The following is a 25089-nucleotide window of genomic DNA, read 5'->3' as shown; positions in this document are numbered from 1 at the left end:
AGACTGTCTTTTTCCCTAGAGGCTTGGGTCCAAGATGTTTAGGATCCCTGGGTATTAGAGGTTGTTTCCGAGAGTTACAAGATAGGGTTCAAATCTCGTCCCCCAAGGGGCAGATTTCTTCTCTCAAGATTGTCTTCAAGACAAGAGAAAAGAGCAGCCTTTTTAGACTGTGTTCGGGATTTCCTCTATTTGGAAGTAATCGTCCAGGTGCCCTCATCAGAAAGCGGTCAGGGGTTTTACTCAAACATCTTTGTAGTTCCCAAAAAGGAGGGAACTAATTGCCCTATTCTAGACCTAAAATGTCTCAACAAGTTTCTCAGGGTCCATCCTTCCCTTGATCCAGGAGGGACAGTTCATGACCACAATCGACTTAAAGGATGCATACCTTCATGTCCCGATCCACAAGGATCATATTCAGTTTCTGAGGTTCGCATTCCTGGACCAACATTTCCAGTTCATAGCCTTGCCATTTGGCTTAGGTTCTGGGAGCTTTTCTAGCAGTTGGTAGGTCTCAGGGTATTGCTGTAGCCCCATACCTGGACGATATCTTGGTTCAAGATCCATCTTTTCCTTTGGCAAGATATCAGGTGTAGTCTCTTCTGTGTCTTCTCCGAACTCACGGCTGGAAAATATATCTAGAAAAAGAGTTCTCTGTTTCCCAGTACCAGGGTTGGTTTTCTCTGAACTATCATCGACTCAATATCCATAAAGATCTTTCTAACAGATCAGACCACCTTAAAGCCTTCGGTGGCTCAGTGCATGGAGGTAATTGGTCTCATGGTGTCCTTCATGGACATTATTCCTTTTGCTCGATTCCATCTCAGACCTCTACAACTATGCATGCTAAGGCAGTGGAACGGAGATCACCTAAACCTGTCGCAACAAATTGTTCTGGACAATTTGACAAGAGATTCTCTCTCTTGTTGGCTCTGTCAAGATCACCTGGCCCTAGGCACGTGCTTCTTGAGACCATCCTGGGAGATTGTGACTACGGATGCCAGGCTCTCAGGCTGGGGTGCAGTCTGGGGCCCCAAGAGGGCTCAGTGGAAGTGGTCCCGAGAAGAATCTTCACTTCCGATCAATATCTTGGAGCTTCGGGCGATTCACAATGATCTAAGGGCATAGCCCCAGCTCTGTTCTGCACGGTATATAAGACTCCAATCAGACAATATAACCTTGGTGGCTTACATCAACCTCATGGAGTAAAACCTCATGGCTTCTCGTCTCAATACCAAGCTACCCAGATACGGGTCTAGATTGAGGGATCCTCAAGAGGAATTGGTAGACGCATTAGCTTTCCAATGGAGGTTCAATCTCATATATCTTTTTCCTCCATTGGCCCTTCTCCCTTGAGTAGTGGCTCACATCAAGCAGGAACAGGCTCCAGTGATACTAATAGCACCATTGTGGGTTACAAAGGACTTTTTTCGGGTTTGCGGACCTAATAAGAATGTCAAACTAATAGGGTTCCAGGAAAGCAACGAAGTCCCTTGTTTAAAAAATGTTCAATCTTTATTTGGAGATAGAATAAAAAATAGCAGAGCAGCATCCAGGAGATACTGAAGTAGCATGCAAGATCACAGTCTTACGCGTTTTGGTGGTACTTCGCCGTAATCATAGACCAAATGTGATGTTAGATGCAACAAATATTTAAAGGGCAAACCCCTTTACAATTGGTTAATTAAAAACACACCTATTATTCATGCTACCAGTCATACTGTATATACAAAGGATTTTCCCCACTAATAATATAGGTACTTAACATATAAGTAATGTGCATATGTTATAATATAATATAACATACACTGATTTCAACTGTCCTAAACTTGACACACTAGATATCGACTATAGTTAATAAGAATGTCCTCCTCCCCTCCGTGGAGGTTACCTTGTTGTGCGGACCTTCTGACTTAGGGTCCTTTCCTACATCAAAATCTCGATTCTCTGAGACTAACTGCGTGGAAATTGAACGTTTAGTCTTATCCAAGAGAGGTTTTTTGGATAGTGTGATAGACACTTTGATCCAGGCTCACAAGCCGGTCACTCGCCGTATTTACCTCAAGGTATGGCGTACTTACCTTCATTGGTGTGAGGAACGCAGTCTTCCATGGCACAAGGTGAAGGTTATCCGAATTCTGTCCTTTCTCCAAGATGGTTTGGAGAAGGGTTTATCCGCCAGTTCTCTAAAGGGTCAGATCTCTGCCCTGTCGGTCTGACTGCACAAGAGATTAGCGGATCTTCCGGACGTGCAGTCCTTTGTTCAGGCTCTGGCTAGGATCAGGCATGTGTTTAAACCTGTTGCTCCTCCTTGGAGCCTCAACCTTGTTCTTCGAGTTTTGCAGCAGGCTCCGTTTGAGCCTATTCATTCTGTTGATCTTAAACTTGTATCCTGGAAGGTTTTGTTTTTATTGGCTATCGCTTCGGCTTGCAGAGTTTCTGAGCTTTCTGCTTTACAGTGTGATCCGCATTACCTTATTTTTCATGCCAATAAGGTTTTATGTACTAAGTTATGTTTCCTACCTAATGTAGTCTCGAATCGCAACATCAATCAGGAAATTGTTGTTCCTTCCCTTTGTTCTAATCCTTCTTCCTCGAAGGAACGTTTGCTATACAATCTAGACTTGTACGTGCCTTAAAATTCTATCTTCAGGCTACTAAGGATTTCAGGCAATCCTCTTCCTTGTTTGTGTTATACTCTGGTAAGCGCAGGGGTCAGAAGGCCTCTGTGACTTCATTATCTTTCTGGCTGAGAAGTATCATCCGTTTGGCTTATGAGATGGCTGGACAACAGCCTCCTGAGATGATAACGGCTCATTCCACTAGAGCAGTTTCTTCTTCCTGGGCTTTCAAGAATGAAGCTTCTATGGATCAGATTTGTAAGGCAGCTAGCTGGTCCTTCTTACATACTTTTTCAAAATTCTATACATTTTATGTTTTTGCTTTGGCGGACGCAGCTTTTGGGAGAGAAGTGTTACAGGCTGTGATGCTCTCAGATTAGGGTCTGCCTTTACTCTTGTGATCTTCCTTTTTATTCATTCAGTGTCCTCTGGAGCTTGGGTATTGGTTCTTCCCAACAGTAATGAATGAAGTTGTGGACTCTCCCTGCCTTTGGAAAGAAAACAACATTTATGCTTACCAGATAAATTTCTTTCTTTCCTGGCAGGGAGAGTCCATGACCCCGCCCTTAATATTTTTTAGGCGGCTTCCCTTTATTTTTTCTTCTGGCACCTCTATACCCAAATGTTTCTCCTTCTTTTCCTTGTTCCCTCGGCCAAATGACTGGGGGGATAGGGGAAGTGGGAGGGATATTTATAGCCTTTGGCTGGAGTGTCTTTGCCTCCTCCTGGTGGCCAGGTGTTGATATTCCCAACAGTAATGAATGAAGTCGTGGTCCCTCCCTGCCAGGAAAGAAAGGAATTTATCTGGTAAGCATAATTTTTTTATTTTTTTTGCTGCATTTGTTTTCCAACAACCAGACTTCCCCCCCAAATCTTGTATTATATGGAGGAGCCAATCTTGACTTGTTAGAAAAGTAGACCAGGTTTGCAGCTGTCATTATGTTAGTAAAACTTGCATTGTTTTTCGCTGTCTTATCTTTATAACCTCTGTTGTGGACAACTAGGGACAGATATGTAGCATGTTTAAGTGTGTGAAGTCTTCTGTGTGAACTTCCAATTCTCACAAATAAAAAAATGAAAATTTTCTGTATTTTAAACACCTTTCCAATTTATTTCTATAATGTATTTGTTTTACCGATGGTATCCCCTAAGGACTAGTCAAGTCAAAAATAAACTTTCATGATTCAGATAGAGCATGCAATTTTAAGCAACTTTCTAATTTACTCCTATTATCAATTTTTCTTCATTCTCTTGTTATCTTTATTTGAATGTAAGCTTAGTAGCCGGACCATTTTTTGCTTGCTGATTGGTGGCTACATTCCTGCTTTTTCAAATAAAGACACCAAGAGAACAAAGACAAATTTATAATAGGAGTACATTAGAAAGATGATTCAAATTGCAAGCTCTATCTGAATCATGAAAGTTTAATTTTGACTAGACTATTCCTTTAAAGAGTAAATGTATATAGGCTCTGGGGCAGCAATGCACTACTAGGAACTATAGCTGGTCACTCAGTGAGCCAATGGTAAGGGGCATATATGTGTAGGCACCAATCACCGCAATCTCCCAGATGTGCATTGCTCTTCCTCGCTGTACTGTCCCTCTAAACTACAAATAATTAAACATTACAATCTCAAAGTGTTTCATGTGCTTTTAAATGGTTAGCAAACAGTCTGTTTCATGGTTGTAATAAAAAACCACTAAGCAGTGGGTTGTACTTAATAGAACTCATTGCAATATGTATTATTCATCATTTTAAAAAGTTTTTACCTGTTCTTTTTTTTTTTTATTTCTTTTATGCAGTGTCTATTACTTCTTGTCACAGCCCATCAAGGCAGCTGGGGTCTCTACAGAAAGGCTTATCTAGCTTGATGTCATAATGTTTAATATGCCTTTAAGATCCAGGCAAACACTTTTTTCCCCCTGTCTCCTGTACAGGATCGTCCCAGCAGCAGGAAGGCAAAAGTTAAAGATGAGAAAAAATCTGGGAAGATGGCAGCTGGGCTTAAAGAGACTAAGGAGTTGTCACCAACAGACAGTTTGGAGTCAAGTCCCACACAATCCAGAAGCTTCCTGGTCGATCCACTTCTACAGGAGAAGTACCAGGAGTATATGTACCTTGAGGTGAGAAGCCTCATGCAGTCTGCTTGTTGGTTTATGATGTCTTCGAACATATTATGTTGTTTTTCTATATAGATTCTAGATAAATCCCAAAATGTTACTGTTGATTTTTACACTTTATTGATAATGCAGCGAGTAAGGCCAGTAGAATACTTGGGTGTAGTGGCAAAGGTATTAAAGGGACAGTCTACTTGAAAACTGTTATTGTTTAAAAAGATAGATTATCCCTTTATTACCCATTCCCCAGTTTTGCATAACCAACACTGTGATATTAATACACGTATTACCTCTGTGCTTGCTTTGTATCTAAGCTTCTGCAGACTGTCCCCTTATCTCAGTGCTTTTGACAGACATGCAGTTTAGACAATCAGTGAATAACTTCACGGGAGTGAGCACAATGTTATCTATATTACACACATGAACTAGCACTGTCTAACTGAAAAACTGTCAAAATGTACTGAGATAAGAGGCGGTTTTCAACAGTGTAGAAATCAGTTTGAGTCTACATAGGTTTAGTTTTAATAAATGAATGACAAGAGAATAAAGCTAATTTGATGATAAAAGTAAATTAGATAGTTGTTTAAAATTGCATTCCCTATCGGAATCATAAAAGTTTAATTTTGACTAGACTGACCCTTTAATAGCAGTGATAAAGGTACAAATCCACAAATCCAAACTTATTCTGAAATCTAAACTTTTTAATTCATATTTTTAAAAACATATAAAAAATGTACTATTTTCTCTTGCAAGGTGTATCCAGTCCACGGCTTCATCCTTTACTTGTGGGATATTCTCATTCCCTACAGGAAGTGGCAAAGAGAGCACACAGCAGAGCTGTCCATATAGCTCCCCCTCTAGCTCTGCCCCCCAGTCATTCTCTTTGCCGGCTCTGACAGCAGGGCCACTCTGCAGAAGGGTAAAGTGAATGTGGTGGTAGATTTGTAGTTTTATATCTTCAATCAAGAGTTTGTTATTTTTAAATGGTACCGGTTTGTACTATTTACTCTATAGCAGAAATGTGATGAAGAATTCTGCTGAGAGGAAAATGATTTTAGCATGTTGTAACTAAAATCCATTGCTGTTCCCACACAGGACTGAGGAGTACCAGAAAACTTCAGTTGGGTGGAACAGTTTGCAGGCTTAACTGCTATAAGGTATGTTTAGTCATCTTTTTCTAGACAAGACTCAGTAATGCTAGAAGACTGACAAGAATCTCCATGTGGGGAAGGTAAGCCATGTTCTGAGACTCAGTATAGAAGGAAGGCTTACTTAACAGGGCTCAATAGGCTGGTGGACACTGTTACAGGGCAATCGATTATTTAATAGGTAAAAATACTCATTATATATGTTTTTTATGCACTTTGGTGTGTTATATGGGGTTATCTTCCATATGGCAGATGTTTAGACACCTATTTGGGATTTTGAAGGCCCCACAACTCCGGAGTGGAGGGGGCCTAAATTTCGCGCCTCAATTGCGCAGTTAATATTACAGACAGTTCATGCAGCTTCACGTGGAGGGTCCAAAGACTGCTTGAGGACTTCAAAGAAGCTTGTTTCTTTCATGTAATTAGCAAGAGTCCATGAGCTAGTGACGTATGGGATATACATTCCTACCAGGAGGGGCAAAGTTTCCCAAACCTCAAAATGCCTATAAATACACCCCTCACCACACCCACAATTCAGTTTTACAAACTTTGCCTCCCGTGGAGGTGGTGAAGTAAGTTTGTGCTAGATTCTACGTTGATATGCGCTTCGCAGCAGGCTGGAGCCCGGTTTTCCTCTCAGTGTGCAGTGAATGTCAGAGGGATGTGAAGAGAGTATTGCCTATTTGAATTCAATGGTCTCCTTCTACGGGATCTATTTCATAGGTTCTCTGTTATCGGTCGTAGAGATTCATCTCTTACCTCCCTTTTCAGATCGACGATATACTCTTATGTACCATTACCTCTACTGATTCTCGTTTCAGTACTGGTTTGGCTATCTACTATATGTAGATGAGTGTCCTGGGGTAAGTAAGTCTTATTTTTTGTGACACTCCAAGCTATTGTTGGGCACTTTATTTATAAAGTTCTAAATATATGTCTTTATACTTATATTTGCCATGATTCAGGATGATCAATATTCCTTATTTCAGACAGTCAGTTTCATTATTTGGGATAATGCATATGAATAATCATTTTTTTCTTACCTTAAAAATTGTTTCAATTGACTTTTTTCCCTGTGGGCTGTTAGGCTTGCGGGGGCTGAAAATGCTTCAATTTATTGCGTCATTCTTGGCGCGGACTTTTTTGGCGCAAAAAATTCTGTTTGTCATTTCCGGCGTCAAACTTGACGCCGGAAGTTGTTTCATGTTTGCGTCATTTTTTTTTTAAATTTTTTTTTTGGACGTTTTGCCCCAAAAATGTCGGTGTCACCGGATGTGGCGTCATTCTTGGCGCCAAAAATTTTAAGGCGCCAATAATGTGGGCGTCTTTTTTGGCGCTAAAAAATGTGGGCGTCATTCTTGTCTCCACCTTTTTTTCACATTATTTCAGTCTCATTCTTCATTGCTTCTGGTTGCTAGAGGCTTGTTCATTGGCATTTTTTTCCCATTCCTGAAACTGTCATTTAAGGAATTTGATAAATTTTGCTTTATATGTTGTTTTTTCTTTTACATATTGCAAGATGTCTCACATTGACCCTGGATCAGAATCTACTTCTGGAAAGACGCTGCCTGATGCTGGTTCTACCAAAGTTAAGTGCATTTGTTGTAAACTTGTGGTAACTGTTCCTCCGGCTGTAGTTTGTGATGAATGTCATGATAAGCTTGCTAATGCAGATAGTATTTCCATTAGTAATATACCATTACCTGTTGCTGTTCCTTCAACATCTAATACTCAGGATGTTCCTGTTAATATAAAAGAATTTGTTTCTAAATCTATTAGGAAGGCTATGTCTGTTATTCCTCCTTCCAGTAAACGTAAAAGGTCTTTTAAAACTTCTAATTTTTCAGATGAATTTTTAAATGACCGTCATCATTCTGATTTGTCTGTTTCTGATGAGGATATTTCTGGTTCAGAGGATTCTGTCTCAGATATTGACACTGATAAATCTTCATATTTATTTAAAATGGAATTTATTCGCTCTTTACTTAAAGAAGTTTTAATCGCATTAGAGATGGAGGATTCTAGTCCTCTTGATACTAAATCTACTAAGCGTTTAAATTCGGTTTTTAAACCTCCTATAGTTATTCCAGAAGTTTTTCCTGTTCCTGATGCTATTTCTGAAGTAATTTCTAGGGAATGGAATCTGGGTACTTCATTTACTCCTTCTCAAAGGTTTAAGAAATTGTATCCTGTGCCTTCTGACAGATTAGAGTTTTGGGACAAAATCCCTAAAGTTGATGGGGCTATCTCTACTCTACTCTTGCTAAACGTACTAATATTCCTACAGCAGATAGTACTTCCTTTAAGGATCCTTTAGATAGGAAGATTGAATCCTTTCTAAGGAAAGTTTATTTATGTTCAGGTAATCTTCTTAGGCCTGCTATTTCTTTGGCTGATGTTGCTGCCGCTTCCACTTTTTGGTTGGAGGCTTTAGCACAACAAGTATCAGACCATAATGCTCATAGCATTGTTAAACTTCTTCAACATGCTAATAACTTTATTTGTGATGCCATCTTTGATATCATTAGAGTTGATAAATAAAAAGAGAGAAGCGCTCAACCTGAGAGCGAACAATAGCATAATAGCTTGTTCTATGGCTAGTTACCACCCAAGAAGCAGCCTCTTTTTGCTCAACATGTGCCTTTCACAGAGAAGAACTTTCCTGAAGCATATCAGTCTGATCCTGACTTTACAGTACAGTCCAGCCCCGAAATACCAGGCAATCCCTCTCTGAACGAGAGAAACAGCAAAACCCCAGACGTACGTTTCGGCCTATTGTGGGCCTCGTCAGTGAGGTGCAGCCATATCCCTCTAGGCACACTGAGCAACGGGTCCACGTCTGGCTTCCCGCATCACACTTAGGGAGACTTCCCTAAATGTCATAATTTGCATAAATAAAAAGAGAGAAGCGCTCAACCTGAGAACGAACAATAGCATAATAGCTTGTTCTATGGCTAGTTACCACCCAAGAAGCAGCCTCTTTTTGCTCAACATGTGCCTTTCACAGAGAAGAACTTTCCTGAAGCATATCAGTCTGATCCTGACTTTACAGTACAGTCCAGCCCCGAAATACCAGGCAATCCCTCTCTGAACGAGAGAAACAGCAAAACCCCAGACGTACGTTTCGGCCTATTGTGGGCCTCGTCAGTGAGGTGCAGCCATATCCCTCTAGGCACACTGAGCAACGGGTCCACGTCTGGCTTCCCGCATCACACTTAGGGAGACTTCCCTAAATGTCATAATTTGCATAAATAAAAAGAGAGAAGCGCTCAACCTGAGAACGAACAATAGCATAATAGCTTGTTCTATGGCTAGTTACCACCCAAGAAGCAGCCTCTTTTTGCTCAACATGTGCCTTTCACAGAGAAGAACTTTCCTGAAGCATATCAGTCTGATCCTGACTTTACAGTACAGTCCAGCCCCGAAATACCAGGCAATCCCTCTCTGAACGAGAGAAACAGCAAAACCCCAGACGTACGTTTCGGCCTATTGTGGGCCTCGTCAGTGAGGTGCAGCCATATCCCTCTAGGCACACTGAGCAACGGGTCCACGTCTGGCTTCCCGCATCACACTTAGGGAGACTTCCCTAAATGTCATAATTTGCATAAATAAAAAGAGAGAAGCGCTCAACCTGAGAACGAACAATAGCATAATAGCTTGTTCTATGGCTAGTTACCACCCAAGAAGCAGCCTCTTTTTGCTCAACATGTGCCTTTCACAGAGAAGAACTTTCCTGAAGCATATCAGTCTGATCCTGACTTTACAGTACAGTCCAGCCCCGAAATACCAGGCAATCCCTCTCTGAACGAGAGAAACATTAAAACCCCAGACGTACGTTTCGGCCTATTGTGGGCCTCGTCAGTGAGGTGCAGCCATATCCCTCTAGGCACACTGAGCAACGGGTCCACGTCTGGCTTCTCGCATCACACTTAGGGAGACTTCCCTAAATGTCATAATTTGCATAAATAAAAAGAGAGAAGCGCTCAACCTGAGAACGAACAATAGCATAATAGCTTGTTCTATGGCTAGTTACCACCCAAGAAGCAGCCTCTTTTTGCTCAACATGTGCCTTTCACAGAGAAGAACTTTCCTGAAGCATATCAGTCTGATCCTGACTTTACAGTACAGTCCAGCCCCGAAATACCAGGCAATCCCTCTCTGAACGAGAGAAACAGCAAAACCCCAGACGTACGTTTCGGCCTATTGTGGGCCTCGTCAGTGAGGTGCAGCCATATCCCTCTAGGCACACTGAGCAACGGGTCCACGTCTGGCTTCCCGCATCACACTTAGGGAGACTTCCCTAAATGTTATAATTTGCATAAATAAAAAGAGAGAAGCGCTCAACCTGAGAACGAACAATAGCATAATAGCTTGTTCTATGGCTAGTTACCACCCAAGAAGCAGCCTCTTTTTGCTCAACATCTGCCTTTCACAGAGAAAAACTTTCCTGAAACATATCAGTCTGATCCTGACTTCACAGTACAGTTCAGCCCCGAAATACCAGGCAATCCTTCTCTGAACGAGAGAAACAGCAAAACCCCAGACGTACGTTTCAGCCCGTTGCTCAGTGTGCCTAGAGGGATATGGCTGCACCTCACTGACGAGGCCCACAATAGGCCGAAACTTACGTCTGGGGTTTTGCTGTTTCTCTTGTTCAGAGAGGGATTGCCTGGTATTTCGGGGCTGGACTGTACTGTGAAGTCAGGATCAGACTGATGTGCTACAGGAAAGTTCTTCTCTGTGAAAGGCACATATTGAGCAAAAAGAGGCTGCTTCTAGGGTGGTAACTAGCCATAGAACAAGCTATTATGCTTTTGTTCGTTCCCAGTTTGAGCGCTTCTCTCTTTTTATTTATGCAGATCATTAGAGTTGATGTCAGGTATATGTCTTTAGCTATTTTAGCTAGAAGAGCTTTATGGCTTAAAACTTGGAATGCAGATATGTCTTCTAAGTCAACTTTGCTTTCTCTTTCTTTCCAAGGTAATAAATTATTTGGTTCCCAGTTGGATTCTATTATTTCAACTGTTACCGGGGGGGAAAGGAACTTTTTTGCCTCAGGACAAAAAATCTAAAGGTAAATATAGGGCTGCTAATCGTTTTCGTTCCTTTCGTCAGAATAAGGAACAGAAGCCTGACCCTTCCCCTAAAGGAACGGTTTCTGTTTGGAAACCTTCTCCAATCTGGAATAAATCCAAGCCTTTTAGAAAGTCAAAACCAGCTCCCAAGTCCACATGAAGGTGCGGCCCTCATTCCAGCTCAGCTGGTAGGGGGCAGGTTACGTTTTTTCAAAGACATTTGGATCAATTCGATTCACAGTCTTTGGATTCAGAGCATTGTTTCACAAGGGTACAGAATAGGTTTCAAGGTAAGGCCGCCTGCGAAGAGATTTTTTCTCTCTCGCATTCCAATAAATCCAGTGAAGGCTCAGGCATTTCTGAAATGTGTTTCAGATCTCGAGTTGGCTGAAGTAATTGTGCCAGTTCCAGTTCTGGAGCAGGGTCTGGGGTTTTACTCAAATCTATTCATTGTACCAAAGAAGGAGAATTCCTTCAGACCAGTTCTGGATTTAAAGATATTGAATCGTTATGTAAGAATACCAACATTCAAAATGGTAACTATAAGGACTATTCTGCCTTTTGTTCAGCAAGGGCATTATATGTCCACAATAGATTTACAGGATGCATATCTTCATATTCCGATTCATCCAGATCACTTTCAGTTTCTGAGATTCTCTTTTCTAGACAAGCATTACCAGTTTGTGGCCCTTCCGTTTGGCCTAGCAACAGCTCCAAGGATCTTTTCAAAGGTTCTCGGTGCCCTTCTCTCTGTAATCAGAGAACAGGGTATTGCGGTATTTCCTTATTTGGACGATATCTTGGTACTTGCTCAGTCTTCACATTCTGCAGAATCTCATACGAATCAACTTGTGTCGTTTCTTCAAAGACATGGTTGGAGGATAAATTTACCAAAGAGTTCGTTGATTCCTCAGACAAAGGTAACCTTTTTGGGTTTTCAAATAGATTCAGTGTCCATGACCTTGTCTCTAACAGAAAAGAGACGTCTGAAATTGGTTTCAGCCTGTCGAAACCTTCAGTCTCAATCATTCCCTTCGGTTGCTTTATGCATGGAAATTCTAGGTCTCATGACTGCTGCATCGGACGCGATCCCCTTTGCTCGTTTTCACATGCGACCTCTTCAACTTTGTATGCTGAACCAATGGTGCAGGGATTATACAAATATATCACAATTAATATCCTTAAATCCCAATGTACGACACTCTCTGACGTGGTGGATAGATCACCATCGTTTAGTCCAAGGGGCTTCTTTTGTTCGTCCAACCTGGACTGTGATCTCAACAGATGCGAGTCTGTCAGGTTGGGGAGCTGTATGGGGATCTCTGACAGCGCAGGGGGTTTGGGAATCTCAGGAGGCGAGATTACCAATCAACATTTTGGAACTCCGTGCGATTTTCAGAGCTCTTCAGTTCTGGCCTCTTCTGAAGAGAGAATCGTTTATTTGTTTTCAGACAGACAATGTCACAACCGTGGCATATGTCAATCATCAGGGTGGGACTCACAGTCCTCAGGCTATGAAAGAAGTATCGTGGATACTTGTATGGGCGGAATCCAGCTCCTGTCTAATCTCTGCGATTCACATCCCAGGTGTAGACAATTGGGAAGCGGATTATCTCAGTCGCCAGACGTTACATCCGGGCGAATGGTCCCTTCACCCAGAGGTATTTCTTCAGATTGTTCAAATCTGGGGACTTCCAGAAATAGATCTGATGGCCTCTCATCTAAACAAGAAACTTCCCAGGTATCTGTCCAGATCCAGGGATCCTCAGGCGGAAGCAGTGGACGCGTTGTCGCTTCCTTGGAATTATCATCCTGCCTATATCTTTCCGCCTCTAGTTCTTCTTCCAAAAGTGATTTCCAAAATTCTAATGGAACGTTCGTTTGTTCTGCTGGTGGCTCCAGCATGGCCTCACAGGTTTTGGTATGCGGATCTCATTCGGATGGCCAGTTGCCAACCTTGGACTCTTCCGTTAAGACCAGACCTTCTATCTCAAGGCCCTTTTTTCCATCAGGATCTCAAATCATTAAATTTGAAGGTATGGAAATTGAACGCTTGATTCTTAGTCATAGAGGTTTCTCTGACTCAGTAATTAATACTATTTTACAGGCTCGTAAATCTGTGTCTAGGAGGATTTATTATCGAGTCTGGAAGACTTACATTTCTTGGTGTTCTTCTCATAAATTCTCCTGGCATTCTTTTCGAATTCCTAGAATTTTACAGTTTCTTCAGGATGGTTTGGATAAAGGTTTGTCTGCAAGTTCCTTGAAAGGACAAATCTCTGCTCTTTCTGTTCTTTTTCACAGAAAGATTGCTAATCTTCCTGATATTCATTGTTTTGTACAGGCTTTGGTTCGTATCAAACCTGTCATTAAATCAATCTCTCCTCCTTGGAGTCTTAATTTGGTTCTGAGGGCTTTACAAGCCCCTCCGTTTGAACCTATGCATTCTCTGGACATTAAATTACTTTCTTGGAAAGTTCTGTTCCTTTTGGCCATCTCTTCTGCTAGAAGAGTTTCTGAGTTATCTGCTCTTTCTTGTGAATCTCCTTTTCTGATTTTTCATCAGGATAAGGCAGTGTTGCGGACTTCATTTAAATTTTTACCTAAGGTTGTGAATTCTAACAATATTAGTAGAGAAATTGTTGTTCCTTCTTTGTGTCCTAATCCTACGAATTCTAAGGAGAGATCTTTACATTCTTTGGATGTAGTAAGAGCTTTGAAATATTATGTTGAAGCTACTAAAGATTTTAGAAAGACTTCTAGTCTATTTGTTATCTTTTCTGGGTCCAGAAAAGGTCAGAAGGCCTCCGCCATTTCTTTGGCGTCTTGGTTAAAGTCTTTGATTCATCATGTTTATGTGGAGTCGGGTAAATCCCCGCCTCAAAGAATTACGGCTAATTCTACTAGGTCAGTTTCTACTTCCTGGGCGTTTAGAAATGAAGCTTCTGTTGATCAGATTTGCAAAGCAGCAACTTGGTCTTCTTTGCATACTTTTACTAAATTCTACCATTTTTATGTGTTTTCTTCTTCTGAAGCAGTTTTTGGTAGAAAAGTACTTCAGGCAGCTGTTTCAGTTTGATTCTTCTGCTTATATTTTCAGTTTTTATTAAAACTTTTGTTTTGGGTTGTGGATTATTATTTTTCAGCGGAATTGGCTGTCTTTATTTTATCCCTCCCTCTCTAGTGACTCTTGCGTGGAAGTTCCAAATCTTGGGTATTTATTATCCCATATGTCACTAGCTCATGGACTCTTGCTAATTACATGAAAGAAAACATAATTTATGTAAGAACTTACCTGATAAATTCATTTCTTTCATATTAGCAAGAGTCCATGAGGCCCACCCCTTTTTTGTGGTGGTTATGATTTTTTTGTATAAAGCACAATTATTCCAATTCCTTATTTTGATGCTTTCGCTCCTTTTTTATCACCCCACTTCTTGGCTATTCGTTAAACTGAATTGTGGGTGTGGTGAGGGGTGTATTTATAGGCATTTTGAGGTTTGGGAAACTTTGCCCCTCCTGGTAGGAATGTATATCCCATACGTCACTAGCTCATGGACTCTTGCTAATATGAAAGAAATGAATTTATCAGGTAAGTTCTTACATAAATTATGTTTTTCCACAAAACTAATCCCCAGGGGCAGGTAGGGCCACAGCAGTAAGCTGTGGCAAGGTGCTGTAGTTTATTAACCGGTTGTCAGCTTTAGGTTGCTCCGGTTTGGGCATTAAGGGGTTAATTGGGCTGAAAAATATCTTTGTTGGTGTGAATCCAAGGGTTACTCATGGAGTAAGATTAGGATTCCCAGAATATTGTCTTTTCTCCAAGAAGGATTGGAGAAAGGATTGTCAGCTAGTTCCTTAAAGGGACAGATATCTGCTCTGTCTATTCTCTTACACAAGCGTCTGGCAGAGGTACCAGACGTTCAAGCATTTGCTCAGGCTCTAGTCAGAATCAAGCCTGTTTATAAACCTGTGGCTCCGCCATGGAGTCTCAATCTAGTTCTTTCAGTTCTTCAAGGGGTTCCGTTTGAACCTTTACATTCCATAGATATTAAGTTATTATCTTGGAAAGTTTTGTTTTTGGTAGCTATATCTTCTGCTCGAAGAGTTTCAGAATTGTCTGCTTTACAGTGTGATTCGCCTTACCTGGTGTTTCACGCAGATAAGGTTGTTTTGCGTACCAAACCTGGTTTTCTTCCTAAGGTTGTTTCTAACAAGAATATTAACCAGGAAATAATAGTTCCTTCTCTGTGTCCTAACCCATCTTCAAAGAAGGAACGCCTGCTACACAATCTTGATGTGGTTCGTGCTTTAAAATTCTATTTACAAGCAACTAAGGACTTCAGACAAACATCATCCTTGTTTGTCATTTATTCTGGTAAGAGGAGAGGTCAGAAAGCGACTGCTACCTCTCTTTCCTTCTGGCTGAAAAGCATCATCAGGTTGGCTTACGAGACTGCTGGCCAGCAGCCTCCTGAACAAATTACTGCTCATTCTACCAGAGCTGTGGCTTCCACATGGGCTTTCAAGAATGAGGCTTCTGTTGAACAGATTTGTAAGGCAGCGACTTGGTCTTCACTGCATACTTTTGCCAAATTTTACAAATTCGATACTTTTGCTTCTTCGGAGGCTATTCTTGGGAGAAAGGTTTTCCAAGCAGTGGTGCCTTCCGTTTAAGGTACCTGTCTTGTTCCCTCCCTTCGTCCGTGTCCTAAAGCTTTGGTATTGGTATCCCACAAGTAAAGGATGAAGCCGTGGACTGGATACACCTTGCAAGAGAAAACAGAATTTATGCTTACCTGATAAATTACTTTCTCTTGCGGTGTATCCAGTCCACGGCCCGCCCTGACAATTAAGTCAGGTAACTAATTTTTTTGTTTAAACTACAGTCACCACTGCACCCTATGGTTTCTCCTTTTTCTCCTAACCTTCGGTCGAATGACTGGGGGGCGGAGCTAGAGGGGGAGCTATATGGACAGCTCTGCTGTGTGCTCTCTTTGCCACTTCCTGTAGGGAATGAGAATATCCCACAAGTAAAGGATGAAGCCGTGGACTGGATACACCGCAAGAGAAAGTAATTTATCAGGTAAGCATAAATTCTGTTTTTCGCCGCTTGTAAGTCACATTCTTCTCTGCCTGTGTCTTTGGTTTAGTTTTTGTGTCCTAAAAAATGCAAATAATTGTCTATATTTACTTAAAACAACAACTATCGTATTTCTGATTACACCAATGTACGATCTTTTCTGAGGGTACTATGTATACAAAAGTATTAAATCATATAAAACTACCTTAGGTTACATGTATAAGCTGTTTTATGACATGTACAGTAAATATTGCCTAAATGACATAAGATGTTGATGTTTACACTTGGTTCCATTCTCTCTCCCTTCCATCCTCTCTCCAAACTGTCCCATTTGGCAGATGCAAATATTTCAAAATCCTAATTATTCCCGAAATCCAAACCTTTTCCAGTCTCAAGCAGTTTGGATTAAGGTTTTTTCTACCTGTAGTAAGGTTCTTATGCCACTTTTCAGATAACTAGTTGGGCCTCATCTTGAGTATTGTGTGCAGTTCTGGAGGTTATATCCCCAGAAGGATCAGTGGCGCCTCTAGGAACAATATATAGGGGGAGCACATAAGATACCACAGTCAAACTGGGGGGGGGCACTAATAATTTTCACCACTTAATCATACCACTGAAAATAAACTAAATAAATATGTTAAATATGTCACTAATAAAGACAAATGAAAAGACCCTAAGTGTTTGTTGGTATGTGTGTGTAACATAGCGCTGCGGAACCTGTTAGCGCTCTACAAATACCTGATAATAATAATAATAACTACTATCTAATACTCCATGTACCAATTTTACGCTAAGCTTCCTATACCACAATTAACCCTAAAAGTACTGGCCCTGCCTTGTACCACGAAACAACCATGGTTCTACACGCAACAGCTGGCTATACTAGAATCCCCATCTAATGGTGTGTGTATATATATATATATATATATATACATGCCTATATATACACACATACAGTGGAGCCCTTTAAACAAAGATTACTTTTTTTTTCCTAGACATAAAGTTGCGTTCTGCAAATACTCAACATTTTTTAAATAAATAAATAATGTGTCCGTCATTGATTATTTTTAAGTAAGTACCAAAACATTTGCACATCCCTAACTGTACATTGTTGAGTTAAAAAGAAGTGCATATAATTTTCTATAAGCAGCAAGCATGACATGTGATGAAGCAAGAGACTTAAATACTTATTTATCCCGGTGCCATTTTTTCAGATGTGTAAATTCACAGATAAATTCATGCATAGCACAGGCTACCAGAACTGCAGTATTGACTTCCAAGGTGCTGTGTAACACATTCAGACTGTGAAGACAAGGGGGTATATTTATCAAGCTCCGATTGGAGCTTGATGCTCTGTGTTTCTGGCGAGCCTGCAGGCTCGCCAGAAACAGTAGTTACGAAGCAGCGGTCACAAAGACTGCTGCTCCATAACCTGTCCGCCTGCTCAGAGCAGGCGGACAGACATCGCCGGAAATCAACACGATCGAGTACGATCGGGTTGATTGACACCCCCTGCTGGCGGCCCATTGGTCGCGAGTCTGCAGGGGGCGGCGTTGCACCAGCAGCTCTTGTGAGCTGCTGGTGCAATGCTGAATACGGCGAGCGTATTGCTCGCCGTATTCAGCGAGGTCTGGCGGACCTGATCCGCAGTGTCGGATCAGGTCCGCCAGATCTTGATAACTTGGGGCCAAAGTGCATAAAGCGGCCAGCGCACAGCAGAAGAAAGCTGTATTAGTAAATATGAGATGAGAACATAGTAAATATAGAGCTCTGAAAAGTTACATCCAGATTAAGTAATCTCAGTAACCCTACAGAAACTCCTTCAGAGCCAACTCCCTAATTAAATGGACCCCTGCATAGCACCCTACAATGCTAAATGCTAAATATTGCCCATGCCCAAAATCTTTCTGTGCCAGGGTGCCTGCTTCTTCCCCCGCGCTTCTGCACACAGCACCTGCTGGATGGCTCCTCCCTCTTCCTCTCCAGAGTCTCTGGTCATGTTCCTTGTGCTGTGAAGGAACGTGACCGCTGGAACTGGTCTGGAGGAGGACGAAAAGGAGCAAATAGCACCAGTCCAGCATGCATGCCATGATTCAATTGCATTGGAGTGTCACCCGTGGTGCTGCGTGCGTGCGTGGAGACTGAGAGCCGGCACCACGAGGCACATGTTGTGGTATTGTGTGGGTTGGTTCAACTTCCAACTTCAAGTTACAATTGAACATGGGGGTCTCAGGTTTGGGAGGCACGCTGCCGCTGCGCGATTACCCTCAGCCTCAGTCATTCATCTGTCACTCAAAAATTAAAAACAATCACCGCCTGGCCCAGAGTATAAAAGATACAATAAAAAAAAATACTCACACTCCTCCTCCAGCATTATGCAAGTGCCGGCCGGGGCTGGCGGGGGGGCAAGCCATTAACTAGGGGGGGGGGGGCAAATGCCCCCCCATTGTCCCCTGTAGCAACGCCACTGAGAAGGATATAAATAAACTGGAATCTGTTTTAAAGTTAGGCTACTACAATGCATGGTCTAAAGAATAAAACATACCAAGAAATGCTAAATGACCTAAATATGTATAGCTTAGAGGAGAGAAAGGAAAGAGGTGATATGATAGAAACCTTCAAGTACATTAAGTAGGCATGGGCAAAATTTTGGGATTAAGCATTTGTTTGCAAAACGAATGCCAAATATGGCTGCAGGCATTGGCTTGTGTTCCGATGCCGTATATATCAGAGTAAAAGAGTAACACACAGAGATCAGTGAAAATCCAGATCTTTGTGTGTTGCACTTTCACACCGATACATCTGGTGCCAAAACCAAACAAAAGTTGCTGCCTGCAGAATCAGAAAATTTTACCCATGCCTAATTTTAAGGAATTTGATAAAGCTGAAGCTGAAAATATTTCTTTCATACAGGTGGTGAGAGTCCACAATCCATTACTCCTGGGAATTGCTCTTCCTTACCACTAGGAGGAGGGTATGATTCCCAAACCCCATGAGCTCTATAAAACTCCTCCCACCTTATAGGTTCCTCAGTCTTGTTTTTTCCTCCGGTGAACGAAGGTGAAAAATGAAGATGTGCATGTGATTCTTCAGTGATAGGAACTTTCAGTCTATGTTGAGGCAGGTTTCCCCTTCAGAGTACAGTGTTTGTCAGAGGGATGTATAGAGTACTATGCCTACTGAGGCTAGGATTCCTGTTGATAATCCTTTGATGATAAGAAATCTGCTGATGTTGAACCTGATTCATCCTCTTTTTTATTTAAAGTTCTCTTTTAAAAGAGGTTTTGCTTACTTTAGGGGTTAAAGACTCTATGGGTTCTAAGGATAAGCCTTATTATAATCGTTCAGATTCAGTATTTAAAACTGTTGCTAAAGCCTCTATTCCTATTCCAGATGCTGTCTCTGAAATAGTTTCTAGGGAATGGTCTAAGCTAGGTAATTCTTTTAATCCTTCTGCAAGGTTTAAGAAGTTGTATCCCTTACCTGCGTCTAATATTAAACTGTGGGAGGCTGTCCCTAAAGTAAATTGGGCCTTTTTTTACTCTGGCTAAGCTTACTACTATCCTTTTGGAAGACAGAACATCTTTTAAGGACCCTTTAGATAGGAAGCTATTAGAATACTTTCATAGAAGGGCCTTTCTGCAAACAGGATATTTGTTTAGGCCAGCTATCTCTATTGCTGATGTAGCTGCTGCTTCTTCTTACTGGTTAACTAGTCTTTCAGAGCAGTTTTCTAATGATTCTGCCAGTGAAGATTTTTTTTTAACCTTTTGGGATTACTCAAGATTGTTAATTTCTTTATTTCTGGCAGTCCTTTCTAGAAGAGCTTTATAGCTTAATTCCTGGTCTGTTGATATGGTATCTAAATCCACATTTTTATCTCTTTCTTTTCCAGGAAAGTAATTGTTTGGTTCTGTTTTCTGGAATTTAATCCCACATGTGATGTCTCGTGGACTTTTACCATTTTATGAAAGAAATTAAACTTCCATTGTTCAGATAGAGCATGACAGTTTAAACAACTTTCCAATTTACGTCTATTATAAAATGTACTTTGTTCTCTCTTTATCCTATAAGTGGTGGGCCTCCCCCCCCCCATAATAGATGTTACTTTGTAATATTGTAATGTTTATTTTTTTGTTTTAACTTGGGGAATTTACATCTGATCCAAGTTTCACACACAGCACTCAAAAGTGTTTTAATTTGCACTTTGTTACTCCTGTGTTAAATGCAAATTACCGATCAACACGCTAAACAAGATGCAGTGTCTGAGTGATTTCGTCTTCAGTGCCTTTCTTCTACCTACATATCGACCTTAGCCTAATTCCACCACGGCAATGCAAGTGTCATTTATGTTTTGCCAAAGTCAGCTGCTGCTTGTGGTTTCCATAGGATAGTGTGAAGTGTCTCTGTGCCTTCCCTTATGTACTCTAGCGCAGCGGTCGCCAACCAGTGGTCCATGGACCACTGGTGGTCCACGAGAAGATGTTGGTGGTCCTTGACACCATCAAGCAGGAATGAATCTCCTCTGATGGTGTCACCCCCGTCGCGCCAACTCCCTACAGTGCCTGGCAGGACATCAGTGAAAACCGACTGAGGAGGAGTTAAATTACAATCTCACTATGCATGTTGCGTAGTACTGCACAACTTGCGTAGCTAGATTGTATTTTTAACTCCTCCCACCCGGCGCACTGCTCAGAAGAAGATACTTCCATTCTAAAGCCAGCAGAGGTTGGTATAGTCTTGGCTTGAAATAGTGGAATTAACATATATTAAAAAAAAAAGATTTTTTTTTCTCATATTTGATTTATTTTCTTCCCTTTACCTGTGTCTTTGTAGTAGTTTTCCTAATTCTTTCAGATGGACTTACATCAATGTTTGTCTTCCTCCCCTCCATCTTCTTTTTTCTTTTCTTTTTATTTAATATGAATTATTTTTCATTCTAATAATTTTCCTGCGCACAAGTCCTTCCAGTAATTGCCATCCAGCAGATCAGCCATATCTCACCAGTATTATAGTAATTGCCAGTAACATCAGTCGTTGTTCACATCCATATTGAGAGCTTTCTGATATAAACTTAACTTATGACTCCAATGTCTGTCCATGATCATAAGTAGTTTTGAATAATTCCTAACTGGGGAGGTAACTTGGAAATCTTGTGGTCCTTTTAAACATAATTATTTTTCCCCCACTTTCTGCCTCTCTGTTTCCAGCTCAAAAGTTGGCACTCACCCTTCATCTGTCATTTGGAAGTATTCTCTCAGTTCTGTCATTCAGTTAGTTAATTCCAAAAAATAATTCTTAAAAAGGTGTAAATATATACATAATGTAAACTTAGCTATAGTTATACTAGTTATGTACCGTATGTGTATATTATATATAAACATACATACATAATCAAGGTTTGTGTCTTTTAAAAAAAAAAATCATGTTAGTGGTCCACGGGATTCAAAATTGTGAGCTTAATGGTCCCTGAGGTCCGAAAGGTTGGGGACCCCTGCTCTAGCGCACCCTTGAGGAGGCCCACCTCACACTTTGAAAACCACTGCATTAGAGCATTTTCTTCTTTCGCTTTAATGCCCCTTTATTATGATTATTAATAATAATAATAATTATTATTATTATTTATATTCTACTAATACATAATTACTAATCCACACACTTTACAATCCAGTCAGTAATTGGCCTTGTACTGAATTACTGTTTTACCGATTGTGCACATTTCTGTACTGACCCAGATATTTTGCAGGCAGCATTCGGGTTTGTGTTGTGAATTAAACAAAGACAGACATAATTTATAGGACACTGATGCTGATGGAGCGGTTTGCAGACTTTTTAGCTTTTATGATAGAGATTGGGCATTACTTTGATAATAGCAAAATTCAGATTATAAAAAACTGCCCCATTTGCCTCCCCTCTTCTTATGAAGTAGAACGTAAACACCTGAGCTTTGAATAGAATCCTAAAGTGTATTTAATAAGCACACATAGATGATAAGCACGATTGCTCGTTGATCATGGCATCATGTATTTGGAGATATGGGTTGAGAATACAAGTAAAATTACTTAGAAATTGTTATTGTTTAGAAAGATAGATAACGCCTTTACTAGCCATTCCCCAACTTTGCATAACCAACATTGTTATATTTAATATACTTTATAAAATGTAAAACTCTTATCTCAGTGCATTTTATTAGCTTTTCACAGCAATACACTGCTAGTTAATGTGTGTCACATAGATAACATTGTGCTCACTCTTAAGTTACGAATGAGTCAGCACCAATTGGCTAAAATGCAAGTCTGTAAATAGGACTGAGATTAGGGGGCAGTCTGCAGAGGCTTAGATACAAGGTAATCACAGAGGTAATAAGTATATTAATATAACAGTGTTGGTTATGCAAAACTGGGGAATGGGTAATAAAGGGATTATCTATCTTTTTAAACAATAAAAACTCTGAAGTAGACTGTCTCTTTAAAGCATATTTAACAACTGCTCCATCTTTAATTGGGCAGTCCAAGTTTTTCATCTTCTATCCTGGGAGCCCGTCCCACATTGTAAATATTTTCCCTGGGGTGTGGGCATAGCGTGGATGCCTGGCTGTGGCAATCAGACATGAGGTCTTTGTTGGGCTTATTGTCATCTGTGAATCTTCTGCAGGTCACACATTAGATTGAATAACACAATATTTAATATTTTGTATGTATTGTGTGCATTTATATTGAAAGTTTTGGCGTGAAAATTGTCAGTGGGCGTGGTCAAAACTCTTGTGACCTACTTACTTGGTTGTTCTTCTGCAAAGTGTCCCTGGAAATTTTAAAATGTTGGCTAATGTGTCTAAAAGCTATCACACTGTAAGTCAATGTAAGTTAAGCACCAGACCTTTAAACAGAGTTTTTAGCAGTGATGTGTGCTACTATGATCGTCTTTGCTCTTTCAGTTAAATGGGAGATTTCTTTCATGTAATTAGCAAGAGTCCATGAGCTAGTGACGTATGGGACACACATTCCCACCAGGAGGGGCAAAGTCTCCCAAACCCCAAAACGCCCACAAACACACCCCTCACCACACCCACAAATCAGTTTTACAAACTTTGCCTCCTATGGAGGTGGTGAAGTAAGTTTGTGCTAGATTCTACGTTGATATGCGCTCCGCAGCAGGTTGGAGCCCGGTTTTCCTCTCAGCGTGCAGTGAATGTCAGAGGGATGTGAGGAGAGTATTGCCTATTTGAATTCAATGATCTCCTTCTACGGGGTCTATTTCATAGGTTCTCTGTTATCGGTCGTACAGATTCATCTCTTACCTCCCTTTTCAGATCGACGATATACTCTTATATATATACCATTACCTCTACTGATTTTCGTTTCAGTACTGGTTTGGCTTTCTACAACATGTAGATGAGTGTCCTGGGGTAAGTAAGTCTTATTTTCTGTGACACTCTAAGCTATGGTTGGGCACTTTTTTATAAAGTTCTAAATATATGTATTCAAACATTTATTTGCCTTGACTCAGGATGTTCAACATTCCTTATTTCAGACAGTCAGTTTCATTTTTGGGATAATGCATATGAATCAATCATTTTTTTCTTACCTTAAAATTTGACTTTTTCCCTGTGGGCTGTTAGGCTCGCGGGGGCTGAAAATGCTTCATTTTATTGCGTCATTCTTGGCGCTGACTTTTTTGGCGCAAAATTTTTTTCTGTTTCCGGCGTCATACGTGTCGCCGGAAGTTGCGTCATTTTTGACGTTCTTTTGCGCCAAAAGTGTCGGCGTTCCTCATGTGGCGTCATTTTTGGCGCCAAAAGCATTTAGGCGCCAAATAATGTGGGCGTCTTTTTTGGCGCTAAAAAAATATGGGCGTCATTATTGTCTCCACATTATTTAAGTCTCATTATTTATTGCTTCTGGTTGCTAGAAGCTTGTTCACTGGCATTTTTTCCCATTCCTGAAACTGTCATTTAAGGAATTTGATCAATTTTGCTTTATATGTTGTTTTTTCTATTACATATTGCAAGATGTCCCACGTTGAAACTGAGTCAGAAGATACTTCTGGAAAATCGCTGCCTGGTGCTGGAGCTACCAAAGCTAAGTGTATCTGCTGTAAACTTATGGTATCTGTTCCTCCAGCTGTTGTTTGTACTGATTGTCATGACAAACTTGTTAATGCAGATAATATTTCCTTTAGTACTGTTACATTACCTGTTGCTGTTCCGTCAACATCTAATACTCAGAGTGTTCCTGATAACATAAGAGATTTTGTTTCTAAATCCATTAAGAAGGCTATGTCTGTTATTCCTCCTTCTAGTAAACTTAAAAAGTCTTTTAAAACTTCTCATTTTTCAGATGAATTTTTAAATGAACATCATCATTCTGATTCTGATAATGGTTCTTCTGGTTCAGAGGATTCTGTCTCAGAGGTTGATGCTGATAAATCTTCATATTTATTTAAAATGGAATTTATTCGTTCTTTACTTAAAGAAGTCCTAATTGCATTAGAAATAGAGGATTCTAGTCCTCTTGATACTAAATCTAAACGTTTAGATAAGGTTTTTAAATCTCCTGTAGTTATTCCAGAAGTTTTTCCTGTCCCTGATGCTATTTCTGAAGTAATTTCCAGGGAATGGAATAATTTGGGTAATTCTTTTACTCCTTCTAAACGTTTTAAGCAATTATATCCTGTGCCATCTGACAGATTAGAGTTTTGGGACAAAATCCCTAAGGTTGATGGGGCTGTCTCTACTCTTGCTAAGCGTACTACTATTCCTACGGCAGATGGAACTTCCTTTAAGGATCCTTTAGATAGGAAAATTGAATCCTTTCTAAGAAAAGCTTACTTGTGTTCAGGTAATCTTCTTAGACCTGCTATATCTTTAGCGGATGTTGCTGCAGCTTCAACTTTTTGGTTAGAAGCTTTAGCGCAACAAGTAACAGATCATAATTCTCATAGCATTATTAATCTTCTTCAACATGCTAATAATTTTATTTGTGATGCCATTTTTGATATCATTAGAGTTGATGTCAGGTATATGTCTCTAGCTATTTTATCTAGAAGAG

The 25089-nt window shown here is 40.5% G+C and overlaps 1 protein-coding gene across 1 annotated transcript in view; it reads left to right on the top strand.

The window, feature by feature from the left end:
- MYCBPAP (MYCBP associated protein) overlaps window positions 1–25089 on the top strand; it is a 200365-nt gene that overhangs the window by 160144 nt on the left and 15132 nt on the right. Inside the window, 1 exon segment of the mRNA XM_053722003.1 lies at window positions 4557–4742. Coding sequence (XP_053577978.1) covers window positions 4557–4742 — 186 coding nt within the window.

This window comes from Bombina bombina, chromosome 1, assembly GCF_027579735.1.
Source record: "Bombina bombina isolate aBomBom1 chromosome 1, aBomBom1.pri, whole genome shotgun sequence".
Taxonomy (NCBI): domain Eukaryota; kingdom Metazoa; phylum Chordata; class Amphibia; order Anura; family Bombinatoridae; genus Bombina; species Bombina bombina.
The sequence above is the reverse complement of the archived record's forward strand: the minus strand, read 5'-3'. Positions and strand labels throughout refer to the sequence as shown.